The sequence below is a fragment of the Arthrobotrys flagrans genome (genome assembly GCF_004000055.1).
Source record: "Arthrobotrys flagrans strain CBS H-5679 chromosome Unknown unitig_0, whole genome shotgun sequence".
NCBI lineage: Eukaryota > Fungi > Ascomycota > Orbiliomycetes > Orbiliales > Orbiliaceae > Arthrobotrys > Arthrobotrys flagrans.
The window spans coordinates 7,592,933-7,610,580 of record NW_027137550.1 but is presented as its reverse complement, the minus strand read 5'-3'; the positions used below and the strand labels follow the sequence as shown (position 1 = coordinate 7,610,580).

Genomic DNA, 17,648 nt, shown 5'->3' with positions numbered 1-17,648 from the left:
TATAAATAGCATCACCGATTATACAATCTTACTGTTTTTTGGTTTAAATTTTTTTTAAAAAAAAATTTAAATTTAAATTTTAATCTGTCTGTATACATTCTATTATATAATATGCCGTCGACGTTCCGCAGTATAATTTACCAGTTACCATGGAAACATTGGAGATACTGAAGTACATTCAATGTAACTACTCGATTACAGCGACGCTGCGAAGAATAGCCTAAGGCTGGCTAGTGCGAGCATGTAGTATAGTCCGGGGTAACTAAGGTAGGTACGGACTTGCTAGTTACTGGCAGCTGCATGAGCAGGAGCAGTCAAGCTTCGGGCGCATCCAGATCGCCTGAGAAATTTATTACATAAGCCATACTCTCGTTGAAAATTTCTCTTCCTCCACTCCACCACTCTTCGCTTTCCACCACCATCAAAATGTGCACATCTCATTAGTGTCGACATCGACATCGACATTATATTACCAAAGCATCACCATCTCATCAGGTAAGGTTCTTATACTCATTAATACCATCCATTATTGTTTTACCACTGTTACTTATATAAGCGATTCTATGATGAACACTTATTATTGGAGCTGTCCTAGCTACGGCACTGAGGACACGCATTATTAATTACGCAACTTTGAACACTCTGACTTGAAATTCTTCTCTCTTTTTTCCCTCTCGTTTCGCATTTCCCTTATATAATTGGAATATATGGAGCTAATACATACGATGGTGCAGTTTTAATCCAGGTTCTGATATCTATTACGTACTCTGTGACTTTCTTGTTGTTAAGATTTTTTTATTTTTTTATTTAAAAAAAAAAATTTACTAAGCGCGTTCTGTGTACAACATTCCCACCAAGCTCATCATCAATACAACCGAGTTAACACCCGTCTACGTAAACTATAAACTACCCCTATCCACTCTAAACTACACCGTCATCTCCATCTCATACTCCTCCATCACCAATATCACCCTCAAACCCTCCCGTAAACCTTAACATCAGGTCACGTGTCACATACGCGTCTTCCCGTAACTCTTAGCCTTATAACGTTCCCCAAACAAACCTTAAAGACAAGACGCATCTTCATCTTCATCAACCTACGTAACCCAACCAAAGATAAACTAAAAAAATGAGCAAACCACGTTCTACAACCCCTCCCGGCGACCCTCCTCCCTCAGTTCTATCCCTCTACCCCCCTTCTCGCACCACAAAATCTCGAACCCCACCCCCTCCACCCGGTATCCCCGGCCGTCAGGGTTCAACAGATGACTTTCCATTGAAATTCTGTACTGTTTGTGCGAATAACCAGAATCGGTATTTCCTCCCTTCCATATATATTTAATTTACCTCCAATCGCTAATAAAGAAAACAGATCAATGGAAGCCCACCTCGTCCTCTCCCAAGCGGGTTTCCCCGTAATCTCCTTCGGCACGGGCTCAGCAGTCCGTCTCCCCGGTCCATCAATAGACAAACCAAATATCTACGCCTTCAACGCCACCTCCTACGATGAAATGTATACTGAACTAAAAGCCAGGGATATAAGACTCTACAGTGCGAATGGGTTATTAAGTATGTTAGATAGGAACCGAAAGATTAAGAAGAGTCCGGAGAGATGGCAGGATTGGAATGTGGGGTTGCCGAGGGTGGGTGCTGGACCCGTGGAGAAGAGGGGGGGAGGGGAGAAGACTTATAGTGATGAGATTGAGAGTGGGGTTGTGGATGTGGTTATTACTTGTGAGGAACGCTGTTGGGATGCTGTTGTTGATGGTAATTTTCATTCCTCCCTTTTCGAATCACCCTCATCAACGTTATTGGAAAAGGTTATTGACTTTTTGGGGTGATGGGTAGACTTAATATCCCGCGGCTCCCCTCTAAACCGTCTAGTCCACGTCATCAACATCGACATCAAAGATAACCACGAAGAAGCTGCAGTCGGTGGAAAAGGTATTCTGGAACTAGCAAAGATGTTAACCGCTGCTGCTAAAGAAGAGAGGGATAAAGCTGCCAACGAAGCGAGAGACTTTGATAGAAGTTCTGTTGATGGACGGGTTCCCGAGATTTTGGCGGAGTGGCAGGAAAGACATCCTACGCTGCCGGTGTTGTGGACTGCTAGTTATTTTTAATTGATGAGCAGGTCTAGGGGAAGTGTATGATATTGAAGAGCGGGTACGGCGTTTTGCGGTATTTTGGCGTATTTCAGACTATATCTTTTTTCTTGCGAAGCTTATAGAATAATAAATACCGCCTTGATGAGAGGGTAGGTACTATATAAACATCATGTTGCTTTTCAAATTAGAGATGATGCATGCCATGGTCTTACAGCTTTTTGGTGAATAGGGTGACCTCCAGGTCAGAATGATATATATTCCGATATTCATCAGGAAGATCTTCAGACTACTTCATTTACCATATGAGGTTTTGGAGCTAAGGCACTTTTTTTTTTTGAATATAAAACGTTTTGTGGAGCGTTTAAGGTGTCTTCATTCCTTTGAAGGCTGTTTTATAAATTTAAGACAGATTTCCATCCCAGAAAACCCTCAGTTTCTCCCACGGCAGTATTCTGTAGAATCGTAATACATAAGTACCTATACTTCGAAGCAATTAAGATGCCTTAAATACTTCGTAAAATATCTTGTATTGAAAACTCGGTCCGATGGGGATATATATGATACTGAAAATTAAAAGAAGAAGGGAAAGAAAGTGGAAGCCAGCTCAGGGATAACAAAGATCCGAAGAGGGCTCTTATAAGGAGGAGGATATTGTCTGTAGTTGGTCCTTCTGTTAGGATTTTATGTCAGGATAATTTCGATCAGGGATTCTATTGAACGTAAAAAGGCGTCGAACGAACATGCTTATTCTTCTATCTCTCTGTAGCTCTACCAAGCTAGGGGGCCTGGCCACGAAACAACCCTCTACCACCCTTATTCTATACCGGCAACTGAGCTAATTCTATTCTGAAATAGAAAAGATACTAATCACGATATATCAGCCGCCTTCAATATCATCTTAAAAATCTCCAACTCCAATGCCGCATCCTCAATCGTCGTCTTCGGCTCCTTCCCATTAACAATACACTCCCACCACTCCCCCATCTGCTTAGTATACGGGTCCTCGTAACTGCTCCTCAAAACCCTCTCTTGATAGGCCGTTCCATCTCCAAACTTTTCCCTAACGGTCATGGTAGTAGGTAATCCCTTCACATAAGGTGTGTCGTATTTTATCGTCACTACTTTATTTTCCGTAAATATCTCGATTGAAGCGTCGAAGAGGGGGATGCTGTTGAAGCCGGATTCGTAGGTTACTGCGAAGGATGGGTAGTCGAAGAGGATTGTCCACATTGTGGGGGAGAGACGGGCGCCTAGGACGCCCCTGGGCATGCCGAGCAGTTCTCGCATGGCAGAGAGGTCGTGGGAGCCGAGGCTATATACACCATCATCATCATCCGTAGACGTTAGAAATGCTTCTTAGAGCTCGAAGTCGGGGAGGGAGTGAGACTTACCCTCCTAAAAGCCTTAGCATCGTCTTCCGATTTTCGGTGATGGCGAGGCCCATATCTATTTCTAAGGCTTCGCGAACCATATGCGCCTCCCTGTCCAAAAGGTCTTTCATATCTTCATCTGATACCCCATTAAACTTTCGAGGGAAAGTCCCCGACTGGTTGACAAATATGCTGTTTGGACATATTATATCTATCTAATCTTTAGCGTAATCTTCAAACCAGAATAAAACATCCTTTTTCTAGTCTAGAGAGGATATTTTTTTTCCTGCGGCACGTGCACATACCTCTAACCTTCACATACTGTATCCCCTCGGTACCTCCAAGTTCCTTAACCGCATCCAAAAAAGCAGAAGCATACCGCCTCATATATCCCACAAACACCCTCCCTTTACTAGATTTCTCCGCATGTCCCAACTTCGTAATATCCCATCGACAAAGCGCCAACGGTTTCTCAATGAATACATGTTTATCATACTTCAACGCGGCAACCCCATGACACGTATGATACGCATCAGTGCTACAAACTAGCACCGCATCTACGTCTTCAGAAGCACATAATTCTTCTGCGCTTTGTGTAGTCTTCGGAGGCGAAGCTGAAGAGCAACGGGAGGCGCAAAAGGCGAGGGCGTTGGGGTTTATGTCGCACAGGTAGGTAAGGGTGAATTTTTCGGAGAGGAAGTTTATGGTGGGGATATGTGCTACTTGTGCGATTTCGCCGCAGCCAATGAGGCCGATGCGAATTGGGCGAGTTTGGGAGGGCATTAGGGTGATATAAGTGGTTAGGAGGTTTAATAGGAATTTTTTAGTGCTTTGAAGCTTGACTGTCTATGAGGGGGCAGGTGGTAGTACAACGAAAGTATCACAGCCTCCAACTTCTCCGCAACGCATTAAACCCCTCCATTGCCGCAAAATACCACAAGCGGCATACAACGGGACCTAGACGTCTGCGGCATCGGTTGAGCCCAACCGTTTACCGCATCCGGTTTAGACCCCATTTAAGTACCCAAAAAAGATGACCCGTCTTGGTCCGGAGCAAACATTTCCTATCCAGGATCGACCTCTTCAAAGAAAGCCAGGTAGACGACAACTGGGCTGAGATGACATACGTAAGATGGGCGAGGGTGGGCAGACTGGGGTAAAAAGAACGGGGGTGTATGTGGTCTTGCGACTATTTAATTGCTTTCTCGGATCCTGTTCCGAGAAACGTCCCACATTTCTCCTACGTATGACAAGTACTCTTGTTCCTTTATCGACGGAACCTTCTTAAGAGCCACGGTTCGATTTTGTTCTCCTAGATTCTTAGTTTCGGATACAACAAGCGCAGATATAATATCATACGAATACATCGATATCAGAGATGCAGCTCAACGAAGGCAGGAAGTATAGACTTATCAACGTCGAAGGCGGTACGGTCCTTGACCTTTCAAAGACTGATGACATTTCCGTCATTGGGTGGGAAAACAATGAAGGCGAGAACCAAAAGGTTCGTTTGTTGTGTCTATCTATTACCAAATTGTTTGCCCCCCGCAAAACTTCCAACATTTAACGTTATCATGAATTCAGAATTAATGTATACTAATTTCACCCGCCGTTTTTTATATATATATTTAGTGGATCCTTGGAAAAAATGCAGTAGGACAATGGACTTTCCGAAACGTTGAACGACCGAAAATGTTTCTAGGCATCAGCACGTTCCCTGGCGTCCCCGACAGTGCAACTCTTCAAGATGGAACACGGTTGGCAGGTGTTCCTGAACCGATTGGATGGGATATTTGGCCAGATGATGATGATCCGGTTTATTTCCGGTGGGTGTATTGCTCGTTTTATATGCTCTTAGCATTGGAAGTTTTTCTTTGGATTGTTCTTGATATTGATGTGTCTGCGTGGATTAGGATCTCCCGCCCTGGCGGTTTTAACCCGGATCTAAACATTGATTTGGCAAACGGGAAGCGAAAGAATGGAACGCCCATTGTGCTGTGGACTAGGAAGCCGAATACTGGGAAGAAGGTGAAGAAGAATCAGTTGTGGATTTTTCAGTCGGGTGAGTGCTTCTTTCTTTCTCGTCTGATTCGTATATATAAAGATCTTTCCTTATGACTAACGATATGATTGATAGTTTGATTAATTTATCGATTCGATCTTGGATGGGATATAGTGGCGGTGAAAGATTTTTGTTTGGTTATGAAGCGTAGCATGGCGGGATTAGGTTTCATTTTCTTTTGGCTTTTGGTATTATAGATCTTAGTGTAGTCTCCTGTACTTTAGAGTCCTTGGAGTCAGGAGAAGGATTTTATATGGCATTGCTGTGTACCGGTGCAGTGATTGACTTATGGTTAGTGTTCCTCGCAATCGTCTACCTTGACGTTGTTGGTCTCGTGAAATCCACCTGTATATCTACATATAAGAAATGGATCTCGAGACTAGCCTGGAAAACCATTCAACCGGAGATCATGATCGAATAAACAGTAAATGATATTGTCAAAGCTATTAAAGACAAATCTAAATTGGTATCCAATAAACTAGATATAAAATCGACAAACCTATACAAAAACTCCTCACTGAGTCAGCTATGTCTTTACCGCATATCTATCTGAACTTAGTATACTGAGCCTTCAAGGTTTTCGACTATCGGTCCCAGCATCTGCGGCTGGCTTCTTAGAACCCTCAGGCCCCTTTTCACTCTCATCCCAACCGCTCGCCGTCGCTCTGTCATAAATTTGTACTCCGACGGCACCCAGCGCAACGGCCGCAAGTCCACAGCCCGCCGCTCCAATGAGCATAACCCCAGTCCCTACAGTCGCGATCATAGGTGTAGCTTCGGTCACGGCAACCACGGCGGCTGTAGTAGCGGCAGTAGAAGCCGCTGCGGAGAGGGCATCAGTTGCGGCCAAGGTGAAAATGGTTCCCGCCCCGGCGCCCCAGCAGATTAGAAACACGGTTGCTGCGACGGCCGGCATGGTGGATGGTTGTCGATGTATACGTAATTAAGACGTTGGATTCTCGTAGGTGGCTTGGGTGATGAGGCTATATTTACCAGCAACAATTAGGCCTTTTTAATTGACGGTGTTTTAAAGTTGGGGACGGGGAAGTTGGGAAGAGGTTAGGGTTGGTCGTTCAACGTACCTGGTATGTGGTCGGATATTCCGACAAGTAGCTTTGAGATTGCTTGTTATTAGTTATCAGTTATTCATTAAAGCCATAGAATGGTTTTCCGCTGGGGATGTCTTTTGGGATTCAGATTTATGAAACCACTGTTTGATGTGGTTTCAAAGGCCGTAGTATTAGGAGTGAGGATCAGAGAAAGATATATAAGACCGTCTTGAGATTTCCTTTGAAACTGTTTGATACGAAGGATCCATTATAAATTGAATTATGAAAGCCTTGTCGACAATGATCCTGCTTTTCGGTCGCCTTGCCTGCAAGGATATGTTAGGAAGGAACCGTAGGCATCATTTATGCTTTGCTCTGCTGTAGTAAATATGCAGATGTATGCATCGTCGTGTCGAGGGAAGGCTTTGGCATTTCGAAGCATAGGATCGGCTAGCTATTGGTCCGGAGCTGAGCTATAGAGGTAACTTGGCTGGCTGGAACAGAGCTCTAGGTTTGCATTTGTCGGCAGATATGTTACGAAAGCAGGTTTCGGTTGAGAACTTGGAATTTGCTTTGTGAGCGATATATTGGCCGATTGAATTCATTGCATTGTGGATATTGCTGTATACATGTATAGGAGTTTTTTTTAAAAATAGCGAGTACTTAGCTAAACTGGGTAGACCAATAGGTAAGTTAGTTAGGATTTGCATATTTGAAGTTGTAGTACAGCTGGTTACTAAAGATAACTCCTGTGATATATGGTATGGTAGATATGAGAGGAAGTCAATAACTAGAGTGTATGATTAGCCTCGAAACATTGTAAATATCTTAAAGACAACCTGCGAGACTACTTCTTCTTAGTCTCGAGTCGTACCCAGCCTACTTCTTAGCTGGTAAGAGGTACATGTGTTGGTTTCTGGGTTCAGCAGTTTGGAAGCCCAAAATAACCACGTGACCCGTGATAGGCGGTAGCACAAGGGGGTCCAGACGTCTCGCAACACACCAGCTGCGTTTCTTCTGCCGTACAACCACGCAAGTCCGACACCATCCAGCCCAAAAATAAGCAATCCATGGCACACATCCCGTCACAAAAGGTGAACCCCGAAATTCCTCGTGGCACAGGGTGGTATTGGCTTCCGAGTTTTTCGATTTTTCCTGTAACAACTCATTCGTGTTGTCAATTGTTCCGCTGTTCAAATTTCAATTGGGGGCGTTTTTGAGAGACTAATTTCATAATATGCAGGAACGGAACGGAATCGAAATCGAACCACTTGTTTTTTCTATCAAGCTCGAACTAGTCGATATCGTTCTCTTCATGCGAACGGAATGTTGAAACTTCGCTTGTTATACGTAGAAGTCTCTCGCTAGACGAGCAATTGAGGCGTTCGGATTGGCGCTAAGCACATCGTCATTATATGCTATCCAACCGACAGGATCGATATGATATGATATGGGACAGTCAAGTGATGTCCAGGAACAGACGTTTGATTGGACGGACGAAGGGGAGAGGCTGCTTGGCTTGGGTTCGAATGCTGGGTCTCGCTTCAGCACCCGGCTCGGTCAGGGTCCCGGTGGATTACGAGGCCACCCCTGGTGATAATCTTAAATTTGAAGAAAAAAAGGAAGGGAAAAGTGGAAGGCCAGGAAGGTCTGGCGAGATGTTCGAGAAGGCCCGGCTAGACCCTACGGTACGTACCAAAGCGTACAGAGATCTTAGGTCAAAGAGTCAGTTCAGTCAGGCATCTGGGAATAACGGTGAATCCGCAATTGGGCAATGAATATGGGATATTCATGTATAGCTATAGCGGAGGATCTGAAATCGATCATGCAAGAGCAGGACGAAATCCGTCGCAAATCGTGAAGCTTTTCGGGAGAGATCTTGGTTTTGGACATGGGCTTCAAACACTTATTTCGGTAAGTTGCCCGTAGGATTGTATAGAATAGGGGAACAGATGTCGTAGATCGATGTCATGTAACTAAATTAATTAAATCCACTCTACCTATCTTACTCTTCTTCTTCTGTTTCTTCCTTCTGCTTCTTCTTCTCTTCTGTCACACTTCCTTTCTCAGAGTTTATGTTTTTTTATTTTAGACTTATTACTTCCCTTTGCCGATATCCATACATCCTTCCGTCCATACGTGAATGTCTATGTGCACATTCTTCGATTAATATTGAATGTCAGCTCATGTTCATGCGACCGACAGCTTTTATGACGCAAGCCGTGCCTTCCGACACTTTCTCGAGCATCTGACGTTTTATCCTGCCCTGACACTTCCAACAGAGCACCAACTTTGATATTGCATCTTACATATTACATTACCAGGTCTTGTATTTGGAGGTTGGAGCATCTACTCCAGACGGAGGAATCTCTCGGTTGTACAGTGCATACTTCATCTCGAAGCCGGATTGATCGAATTGGAAGCATTCTTTGGCCATCTGCTGACTAGATATTGGACATTTGGTCAGCCCCTTTGCGGCCTTTCCTCACCTCAGACAAGGGCTCACCTGGTCATTGCATCGAGCTCGCCGCCAACCAATAGACGCCCAGCCCTGCGAAATTGGCTGGCAGACCAGGCAGACAAGCAGGAGTGTAACTAGCTTAACTGGTAACTGACCAGCAGCAACGTTAAAGTTAATAATTAGAAGGGAAAAAAAAAAAAAAAAAAAAAAAAAAAGTGTCGTTTGAAGCTGCCGCGATTTCTGTCAATCAAGTTGGAACTTCTGTTTGAGCGAGTTCCAAACCCGCCGCCAAAAATCAAACCACCATCGGGCGCCATCCAACTCTCTTCCAAAACCATGAACAACATCACCACCGCTTCCCGACCCCCTCTCCTCGACCACCGCCCCCCGCTATCGCCCATGTCCGTTGCTGGAAGCGACTGGTCCGGTATCAGCACCTACAAATCCCCTACCGACTCCGGTAGTACAATGTCCCGTACTGCCTCCTCTAGCGGTCCAAGCATGGGACGCTCATCGAACACATCACCTCCTTCTTCCGTTGCACGGTCATCCGACGGCATGAGAATGTACGAAGATTCACCTAACATGCGGCCTCGCATGAGGATGCCGCCTCGACGAGACCAGAAACTCGACGATGAGCAGCAGGTTGCCCGCCAACACGCTGCTCTCAAAGCTCTCCTAGAACCTTACCTGAAAGCCGACAAGAACGACTCCAAGGCCAACAAAGCGCGCGACAAACTGCTTCGACTCACCGGGATCCAGTTCCAGGAGCTCAGTACGGATGTCTATGACGAGTTACAGCGACGCCAAGGTGCCGGCGATCGACTCTCCAGTGCTTCCAGTGTCACAAAATCCAACCCTACCGACCTCCCTGAGGCTTCTACACCCTACCTTATGCCCAGGACCGAATTTCATCCTAAGAGGAACCAGGCTAGGCAGAAGCTTAGCACATTGCCAACTCCCCGATTTCGAGATCTAGCGACGGACGTATTTTATGAGTTGGAAAGGAGGTATCCACATGTTACGGGTAGCAGCATTGATCGGCCGGCAAGCCCTGCCAGCAGCCTTCGCGACAATTCACCAAACAATCAGCAGGACAGACGTCCAAAACCAGCTCCCTTAAACCCCAATCCACAAAACGGTGCGCAACGTCCCGGCCCCGGAGGCTATGGCATGCAACCGAGGACGCCCACAGGTCTTGGTCCAGGAGCTGGGCCTGGAGGATCGAATGGACCAGGAGGACCGAATGGGATGGGAGGGCAAAACGGAGGAGGTCCACCAAGCGGATTAGGAGGTCCAAACGGACCCGGCGCTGGCCCCAACTCCTTAGGCCGCCCTCTACCGAAAAACCTACAGCCACAAAACAGACCTGATAAGCCTGTATCAGATGAAGATTATGACGAGATGCCCAACGATGAAGAAGGTGCTTTTGGTTTGGAAGATCGGTACCGACAGTCTGGAGGCGCTAACAAGAGGGCAGTTAACGGCCGAGAGAGCTTAGCTAGTAACACTAGCTCCTCCCGTGAACCGCTGTCTAATCAGGTAACTCTCGAGTGATATGGAAACGATATATTTCAATTGCTGACGAAGAATATATAGGCCGACAAGAAATTGATTGCCGACTATCAAGTACAAGTATCTACCTTACAAAAGAAACTTGACGAAATCGAATTCCAGACACGGGAAAAGGACCGTGAGATCAGTAGATTAAGGGACGCGGAACAGTTATGGAAAGATGACGAGGAAGAGCTTCGGTCTGTACAAAGCCAACTGAAGGTTCTACAAGGGCACAATGAACATGTATGTCCCCACTAATTGCGATATCTGAGGAGCTGTATTGACTCTAGTAGGCCCTAGAGAACAAAACGCGAGAACTGTCCGACTTGAAGAATTCACTCGAGAATAAGCTAGTTAATGCCCAAAACCTCAACTCGTCCCTACAAAGCGAGCTAGCCCGACTAAGATCCGAAAACCGCGCCTTAGAGGATTGGCAGAATTCACACGAATGCGGGGGTGGTAACGGAAATGTTGGTGGAGGTGGAGGCGACCCGGATCTACAGAGAAAGTACAAGGAACTGCTCGAAGTGCACGAACATCTTAAAGTCGAACTACAGCAACAGCAGGAAACGACGGAGGAGGTTCGGAAGCAAGCGATGAGTTTCTTGGAAGAGATGAAGTCACTATCAGCTAGCGGCGACATTACACATTCGCATGACCAATTAACTGCCGAAATCGCAAGTCTAAGGGACGAAGTGAAGGACTGGAAAGCCCGATATACGAAGACTAAAACACAGCTCCGGAATTTACGAGCAGCTTCAATAGGATTGCAGTATGCGATGGAGAGTAATATCAACAAGGCCACAGTGCATTCTGATCCTAACGGATTGATAAAGGACATCCATATAACAAAATGCCAGCTTGCAGTTGACGAAATCCTTCGGATGGCTCGTATTGACCCCAAGGGAACTTTAGTGCATATGAAGAGCGTTGCAGTAATAGTGAGGGCGATAACAAAGAGTATTGACAACGCCAACCCACCTGATGATGTACTAAAGATGTCGATGAGGGTTGAAGCTACCGGGCAGAATTTGATCACTGCCATTCGAAACCACGCCTCCGCGGACGGTCTCTCGCCTGTATCCCTCGTCGATGCCGCCACATCTCACCTAACATCTGCCGTCGTTGACCTGGCTAAGAGAGTCAAGGTTCGACCGACACCTAGCGAAGAACTAGAAGACGATGATACAGTGGATGGAATGACGGAAGACGGGGATGCAGAGCTGCTTAGTGTGCCGCTAAAATCGAGCAAGTCGACACCGATCATGAACGGTAATAGTCCGGCCCGTACTAGTATCGAGTCGGTTTATAGTACCTCTTCGTTTTCGTCGCGGTATTCGAATCAACGAGGGTCAGCACGGAATCAAAGTGGAACTTGGAATTCTAAACGGGATGGAAAGTTCTCCGCGATGAATCCGTTAGGCATCAATCCTCTACCATCGTTCGATGTCCAGGAGGAACGGAGTGAGGTTGAGGAGTTGAAAGTATATTATCAATTCTTAAATTCAGGTCTTTGAAAGATACTAACCATCAATTTATAGAACTTCCTCATAAGCCAAACCAATGGAGTAATAGAAAGCATCCAGAGGCTCCTCCAGGAAATTCGATCAGAAGACAGCCACCTGCGGACCTTGCGGCCTCTCATGGACGACGTTATCCTTTTTGTAGGTAAGGTGATACAATCAACGGAGAACGCCATGGATACCGCCCGGTCGGGCAAATTGCGAGACAGAATCGGACAGATTGTCAAGAGTTTGGATGAATCCATGCACCAGATGCTTGGCATGAAGATCGAAGATATTGAGAACGAAGGAAAGGCTTCAAAGGACTTCAATGCGAGGTTAGCCGGGCATTGTTTTGCCATGGCCAGGGAGACAAAGGTTCGTAGGCCGTGGGTTTTCGATCTACTTGGGTTCAGTGGTGCTAACTATAAGACTAGGAACTTGTACGCGTCGTCGAGGAAATCGACAACGAGGCACGATAAAAAAAATATCAGTTTTGCTTTCTCTTTCCTTTATATATTATATACATCCTTTTTCTTCTTTCTATATGGGGTGGTTATAATTCCATGTGGGATGGTATGGCTTTTTTATTCTAACGGTAATGATTAGTTTAATGATGAAGCGGAACCCATTTAATGTAGCAGTATGATTTTTCTTAACTACCCTTTTCATTTCTGAATATGACCCATACCCCGCTTTCTTGTTTTTTCTCTCCTATTGGTTTTTTGGTGCTTCTTCTTTCCCCCCAACTTCTCCGATCAAATCGGAGATTTTGAACGTTTTTACTACCCTCTTCTCCCTTTCATATTCTTTTTTTACCTTACTTTGATTCCCTTTCACCCATTTCTATCAGTGCTTTTAGCGCCATCACTTGCGTTTTATTCTATTCTTGGTGTACATTCATACCTTTTCTTCTTCACCCACCATTTGGACGCCTTTGTATTCATAGCTTGCGCTTTCGAAATGGAGCTTTTGGCGAAACATGCACTTTTCAGATTCATTTCTTCCTTCATTTGGCGATTGAAAGCCTTCCCTCTTTTTCGTGTAATATATTATTCTTGTTTAATTGGATCGTTCTTGACTAGCTCTATTCACATTGCGCTCTAAGACTGGTTTTGGATATGTGCCCTCGATTCTTATTAGATTTTGATGGGTGATATATAAGGGTTTGATTCTACAGGACTCCTTGAAGGAATGATGATATAAAACTTGAATTTCATAGCCTATGCCAACCAACCCTTACACGTCATTATAATAATTATATAATTCTAATCTTCTGAGCTTTAATTTCAAATCATCTAAACAAAACCATACCAAAATACCCGCAAAACAAGAGAACCAAAGAACAAAAAAGAAGAAAAAAGAAGAAAAAAGAAAAAAACTCCAAATCCCTAAAATCCTCTAAACCCCGTCCTATAAAACTCTTCTACCTCCCAAACCTCGCCTTCTCAAAAGGTCTAAGTGCAACATACGTCACCGCCGCAAACCCAAACGCCAATTCAAAGCCTACATCACCTCCAAACTCTCCTCCGCAAAGCTTTGCAATAGGTCCCATCCAGTATACCTGCGACATACCCAACACCGCGCCTCCAATACCCGCGCAGAAAGCAATTCCAGCTGCAATACCCACGGGGAGTTTATCGGGTTGATCGTAATGTGATATTTCATATCCCTTAAACCCTCGTCGGAAGATGAAATGCTCGGTCAATGAGATACCTTCATAAATACCTAACCAATATGCAATAAGCAACATGAAATTCTCGAGAACAGCTTCAAAGTGTGTAGCTCCCGGGATAGCAATGGCGATGTAACAGCAGGTGGCGATGAAAGTCCAAACAAATCTAGGAACTCGCTGAAGCTTTGTAGATAAAACTTGAACGGAAAGACCGATGGAATAGATATTTGGACAATTGTTACCAACAATCGAAAGTGCTAGGATTATTAAACAAAAGTTTCCAAAGTTGCCTAGGGAATTTGTGACGAGTACTGCGCCGAAGAGACCGCCGATTTTTCCGGTTTCGTAGCCGGTTTTGTAGACTTCGGAGGTGTGGGTGCCCATGTAGATTGCTGCGCCGAGGGTTTCGGTAAATAGAAGGGGGCAGATGAGGCCGGCCCAGGTGTAGAAGAATACCAAATACTTGTTGGCAGATTTAGGTTGGTAAACGGTATAGTCCGCTGCGTAAGAGCACCATCCGGTTCCGAATCCGTAAATAGCGCCTCCAAAGCTAAGTATAGAACCAGCAGTTTCCTTTCCGCTTCCATCGGGCATGGCGGTGAACACCCCGCTTCTAGCGAATTGTATAACGGTGATGAGGAAGACGATGAAGCATGGGATCCAAGAGTAGAATTCGTAGTAGTGAACAACCTTGTAGCCGAAGCAGGTGATGATAAATGTGCAAAATGCGATTATTAAGATTCCGGCGTATTCTGGAACGGAGTGGTTTACGGTGTGGATCAACTGTGCGCCGACGATGACGTTTACGGAGGACCAGCCAATGCAGGCTAAACAGTTGAGGAAGGCGATGAATCGGACTAGATGAGCGCCGAAGAAGAAGCGACTAAGGATCATTTGGCGTAATCCGAATTCCGGACCGAAAGTAGAGAAGAAACAGACTGGAGTGATGGATAGAAGGTTGAAGAAGAGGATTGTGAGCCAGGATGAATGCCAGCCGAGGGCGAAGATGTGAGGGCCTAGGACTCCGATTGCGAAAGAGGAGACTACGAGATTTGCGGCGAGCCACATTGTACCGGCTTTGTAGAGTTTTGTATCGGTTTTTTCGGATTCGGGGACCTATTGGTTATTCAAACGTCAGTACCTTAGAGTCTCTGAATTGTTTAGTATCGTTGTGGAAGAGATTTTGACATACCCGCTCGATACCTCTCTGTTCGATATTCCATTTTCCGGCGAACCGTTGGAGTCTCGCATATATCGAGTCACCGAATTCGAAAGTTTCAGCGGCTATAGCATGAGAATCATCTTCTGAAACCCCAGTAATTGATCCCCGTTTCTCATGGTCGATTTTCTCGACGTCCTTGTCGAACGACATTTTTTCGTTGCAACGTTGTTTTTGCGTTGGTAGAATGTTGGAATTTGAATTAACCAATCAGAAGAGCTGGAATCCCAAAGATTTCTGCTTGTGGATTTCGGTTGTGTAATAGAAATTCGAAGCTGGTTATAAAGCGCTTGACAAACTCATAAGAATTGAAATTTGAAGGGATATTCGTCGATTCTGAAGGCTACCTAGAAGGTAGTTTGGTCCTTCCTGTTCAGTTAACCCCCAGGCAGGAAAAAATCTGCAGTTTTTGAACTCCCACTTTTAAACACCCTTATGGCCTCTTCGGCAGGAAAATAGTTGTGTGTAACGAATTACGTCGGTGTCCGAAATAGTATAATAAAACGTAGGAAGGTATAAAGTTATAACCGCCGCTTAGCGTTATGCGAATGGAAGCTGAACAAGGCCTTGGAAATATAATAGATAGATAGCTAGTCAAGGGACCTTTTGATCTATTACCTTAGAAGACTAGGTAAACAGGCGGGTATTAGAGGCGAATGAGGTAATGCACTGGTTTAGTGTAATACACCTGGGGGGCTGGATACTAGAAGGGAAGCTGGTCGTTTGGAGGGGAGTATATGGTGTATTTAAGTCCTTCGAGGCTAGAGGGGTGTGATACCGCGATTGCTACAGTATGGGTGTGGTTTAAACTTTAGTTTCTAATACTTTGCTGCGCGGTATCATATCGGACTCTTGGTCGGAGGGTCGATACTACGTAACTGGATCTTTCATGGAAAGCTTCTTTCGCATGTCTCGTTTGCCATGCGCTAGATGAATTGACAGGACCTGACTCTCGCGAGACCTGTAACGATAGTGCGTCTGTCTTTCTTTCTGTGTGCATGTATGCCATATAATTTCTCGGCGGGGACTTGTGGATAATGCAGATATGCTGCGAGGGGCGTCCAATCATTCTTGCACAAACATGCCAATGAATGCTTATCCACTGATAAGCATCGCCTGCAGTATTTTTTACCACCCTTTCGCATTTTCCTTTTTCTTCGGAGTGTAGGAAAAAACGTGGGTGGGTTGGGGTTTGGGGTTTTCTGGCTAGCACGGAACGGGAGTACGGCTGTCTCCTAGCTACTTTAGTGGTATACTTAGGGATTGTAGATGTGAGCGGTCAGAGTATCAGCGGGAAAGGTATGCATGCAGGTTGTCCCGAAACTTTGCAAGTGCGGGGCCAAGGTTCCACTTCAAGAACTTCAGGTCTTGCAATTTTTGGGGGGGGAATCGCCCGTATCCGAGGATGCATTTGCGCAGACTGCAGATCGAAAGCCACTGCAGCAGAAGCCCGATGGAATATCATTTTCTAGGTTTATTCATTTGCATTTGAGACAAGCTGGGGACATGGGTTGGCCAGGGCTCGGGTTTTTAGCGTGATGGATTTCCTTTTGGCGTGGATGTGTGGTCGGCCGACTCCATAGATAAGGAAAACCCTCGGAAATTCATAATAGATTCCAAACGAGCGGTATGTGATAAGGAATGTACTGCGAATGCAAGCCCCGCGTGTGAGGTAGCCTAGGTTCAGCCTTTGGATTAATCATTCTCTTCATCTTGTGCATTAGGAGGCTGGAAATATCTAGCTTCAATTGATATCGGGCAATAGCCAGTCTTCAGGAAAACGTGAGTATCGATAGAACCTCGTACCGTACGCCGTTGGCCGGTAGACGCTTCTGCTTCCCAGCCTCTTCCAAATACTTGCCGTTGATGAAACGTAACTCCTTTTAAGCGCGTTCGGAGGTAATACAGCGACGCCTTTTCGTCTCGTCACAACGTCATGAACGTTTTGAATTTCGAGGAGTTAAGAAACGAAAGGTGTCAGCGTATCTACCACAATTCTACAACACAGAATTTCTATATTTAGCGTTGGTTGCACGAGCTTCATTCATGTCTGAAACAGGAAAGAATGTTCTATATTCTGAGTTCTATGCTTCTACCCGATAGAACGGATACATAGGCACAAGTCGACAATCACGTTTTGTCGTCGTCTTCTAGTTCGAACACATGACAAACCGGTGTACTCGGACGTTCTACCTCGACTCGGGACAGAGCCCCCCACACTAGGAAGAATACTAGTCTAGTCAATGATATACGACACATGTCGGCCCATTAGGCCCTCTTAGATAGTATACTGATCGGACGACCGTTTCGTGTGGATCATGTCGATACCAGTATCAAGGACATATTTGCATGCGTAAACTGATCCAAGGGACGGGAACCAGACACGGTGTACTAGTGCGAACTTGAACGCATACATTCGAGAACAATTTCCTCACGCTCCATGGATCCATTTAAAATAATAGAAAGAAATAGGGCCGAATTGATAAACTTGTTCCTGTATAGAAGATCTCATGGCAGCTGTAGATATTTAACTGCCAGCCGAAATTTTGCAACACAATATCTCTTGTAAATTCGCAGGTGTGTATATAGACATAACTTTCGTTCCAGCCAAGAGAGAAAAAACCTTGTGATATGCCCTTCGTAGA

General features: G+C 45.2%; 6 protein-coding genes across 6 annotated transcripts; 3 read left to right on the top strand and 3 right to left on the bottom strand.

Moving 5' to 3' along the window:
- Positions 1 to 1,129: 1,129 nt before the first annotated feature.
- DFL_005242 (uncharacterized protein) lies at positions 1,130 to 2,123 on the top strand (the record flags this gene model as incomplete). Its single annotated transcript, XM_067634471.1, has 3 exons — positions 1,130 to 1,314; positions 1,373 to 1,767; positions 1,849 to 2,123. The coding sequence occupies 3 exons, from the start codon at positions 1,130 to 1,132 to the stop codon at positions 2,121 to 2,123; spliced, it is 855 nt and encodes a 284-aa protein (XP_067492536.1).
- Positions 2,124 to 2,975: 852 nt separating this feature from the next.
- On the bottom strand, positions 2,976 to 4,261 carry DFL_005241 (uncharacterized protein; the record flags this gene model as incomplete). Its single annotated transcript, XM_067634470.1, has 3 exons — positions 2,976 to 3,420; positions 3,500 to 3,689; positions 3,784 to 4,261. 3 exons carry the CDS (start codon positions 4,259 to 4,261, stop codon positions 2,976 to 2,978), a joined length of 1,113 nt encoding a protein of 370 aa, XP_067492535.1.
- Positions 4,262 to 4,856: 595 nt separating this feature from the next.
- On the top strand, positions 4,857 to 5,620 carry DFL_005240 (uncharacterized protein; the record flags this gene model as incomplete). The annotated part of the gene is made up of 4 exons (XM_067634469.1): positions 4,857 to 4,982; positions 5,111 to 5,304; positions 5,392 to 5,540; positions 5,616 to 5,620. The coding sequence occupies 4 exons, from the start codon at positions 4,857 to 4,859 to the stop codon at positions 5,618 to 5,620; spliced, it is 474 nt and encodes a 157-aa protein (XP_067492534.1).
- Positions 5,621 to 6,111: 491 nt separating this feature from the next.
- Positions 6,112 to 6,456, bottom strand: DFL_005239 (uncharacterized protein; the record flags this gene model as incomplete). The annotated part of the gene is made up of 1 exon (XM_067634467.1): positions 6,112 to 6,456. One exon carries the CDS (start codon positions 6,454 to 6,456, stop codon positions 6,112 to 6,114), a length of 345 nt encoding a protein of 114 aa, XP_067492533.1.
- Positions 6,457 to 9,386: 2,930 nt separating this feature from the next.
- Positions 9,387 to 12,591, top strand: DFL_005238 (uncharacterized protein; the record flags this gene model as incomplete). The annotated part of the gene is made up of 6 exons (XM_067634466.1): positions 9,387 to 10,473; positions 10,531 to 10,592; positions 10,650 to 10,850; positions 10,901 to 12,091; positions 12,149 to 12,487; positions 12,547 to 12,591. 6 exons carry the CDS (start codon positions 9,387 to 9,389, stop codon positions 12,589 to 12,591), a joined length of 2,925 nt encoding a protein of 974 aa, XP_067492532.1.
- Positions 12,592 to 13,535: 944 nt separating this feature from the next.
- Positions 13,536 to 15,156, bottom strand: DFL_005237 (uncharacterized protein; the record flags this gene model as incomplete). Its single annotated transcript, XM_067634465.1, has 2 exons — positions 13,536 to 14,900; positions 14,977 to 15,156. 2 exons carry the CDS (start codon positions 15,154 to 15,156, stop codon positions 13,536 to 13,538), a joined length of 1,545 nt encoding a protein of 514 aa, XP_067492531.1.
- Positions 15,157 to 17,648: the final 2,492 nt, after the last annotated feature.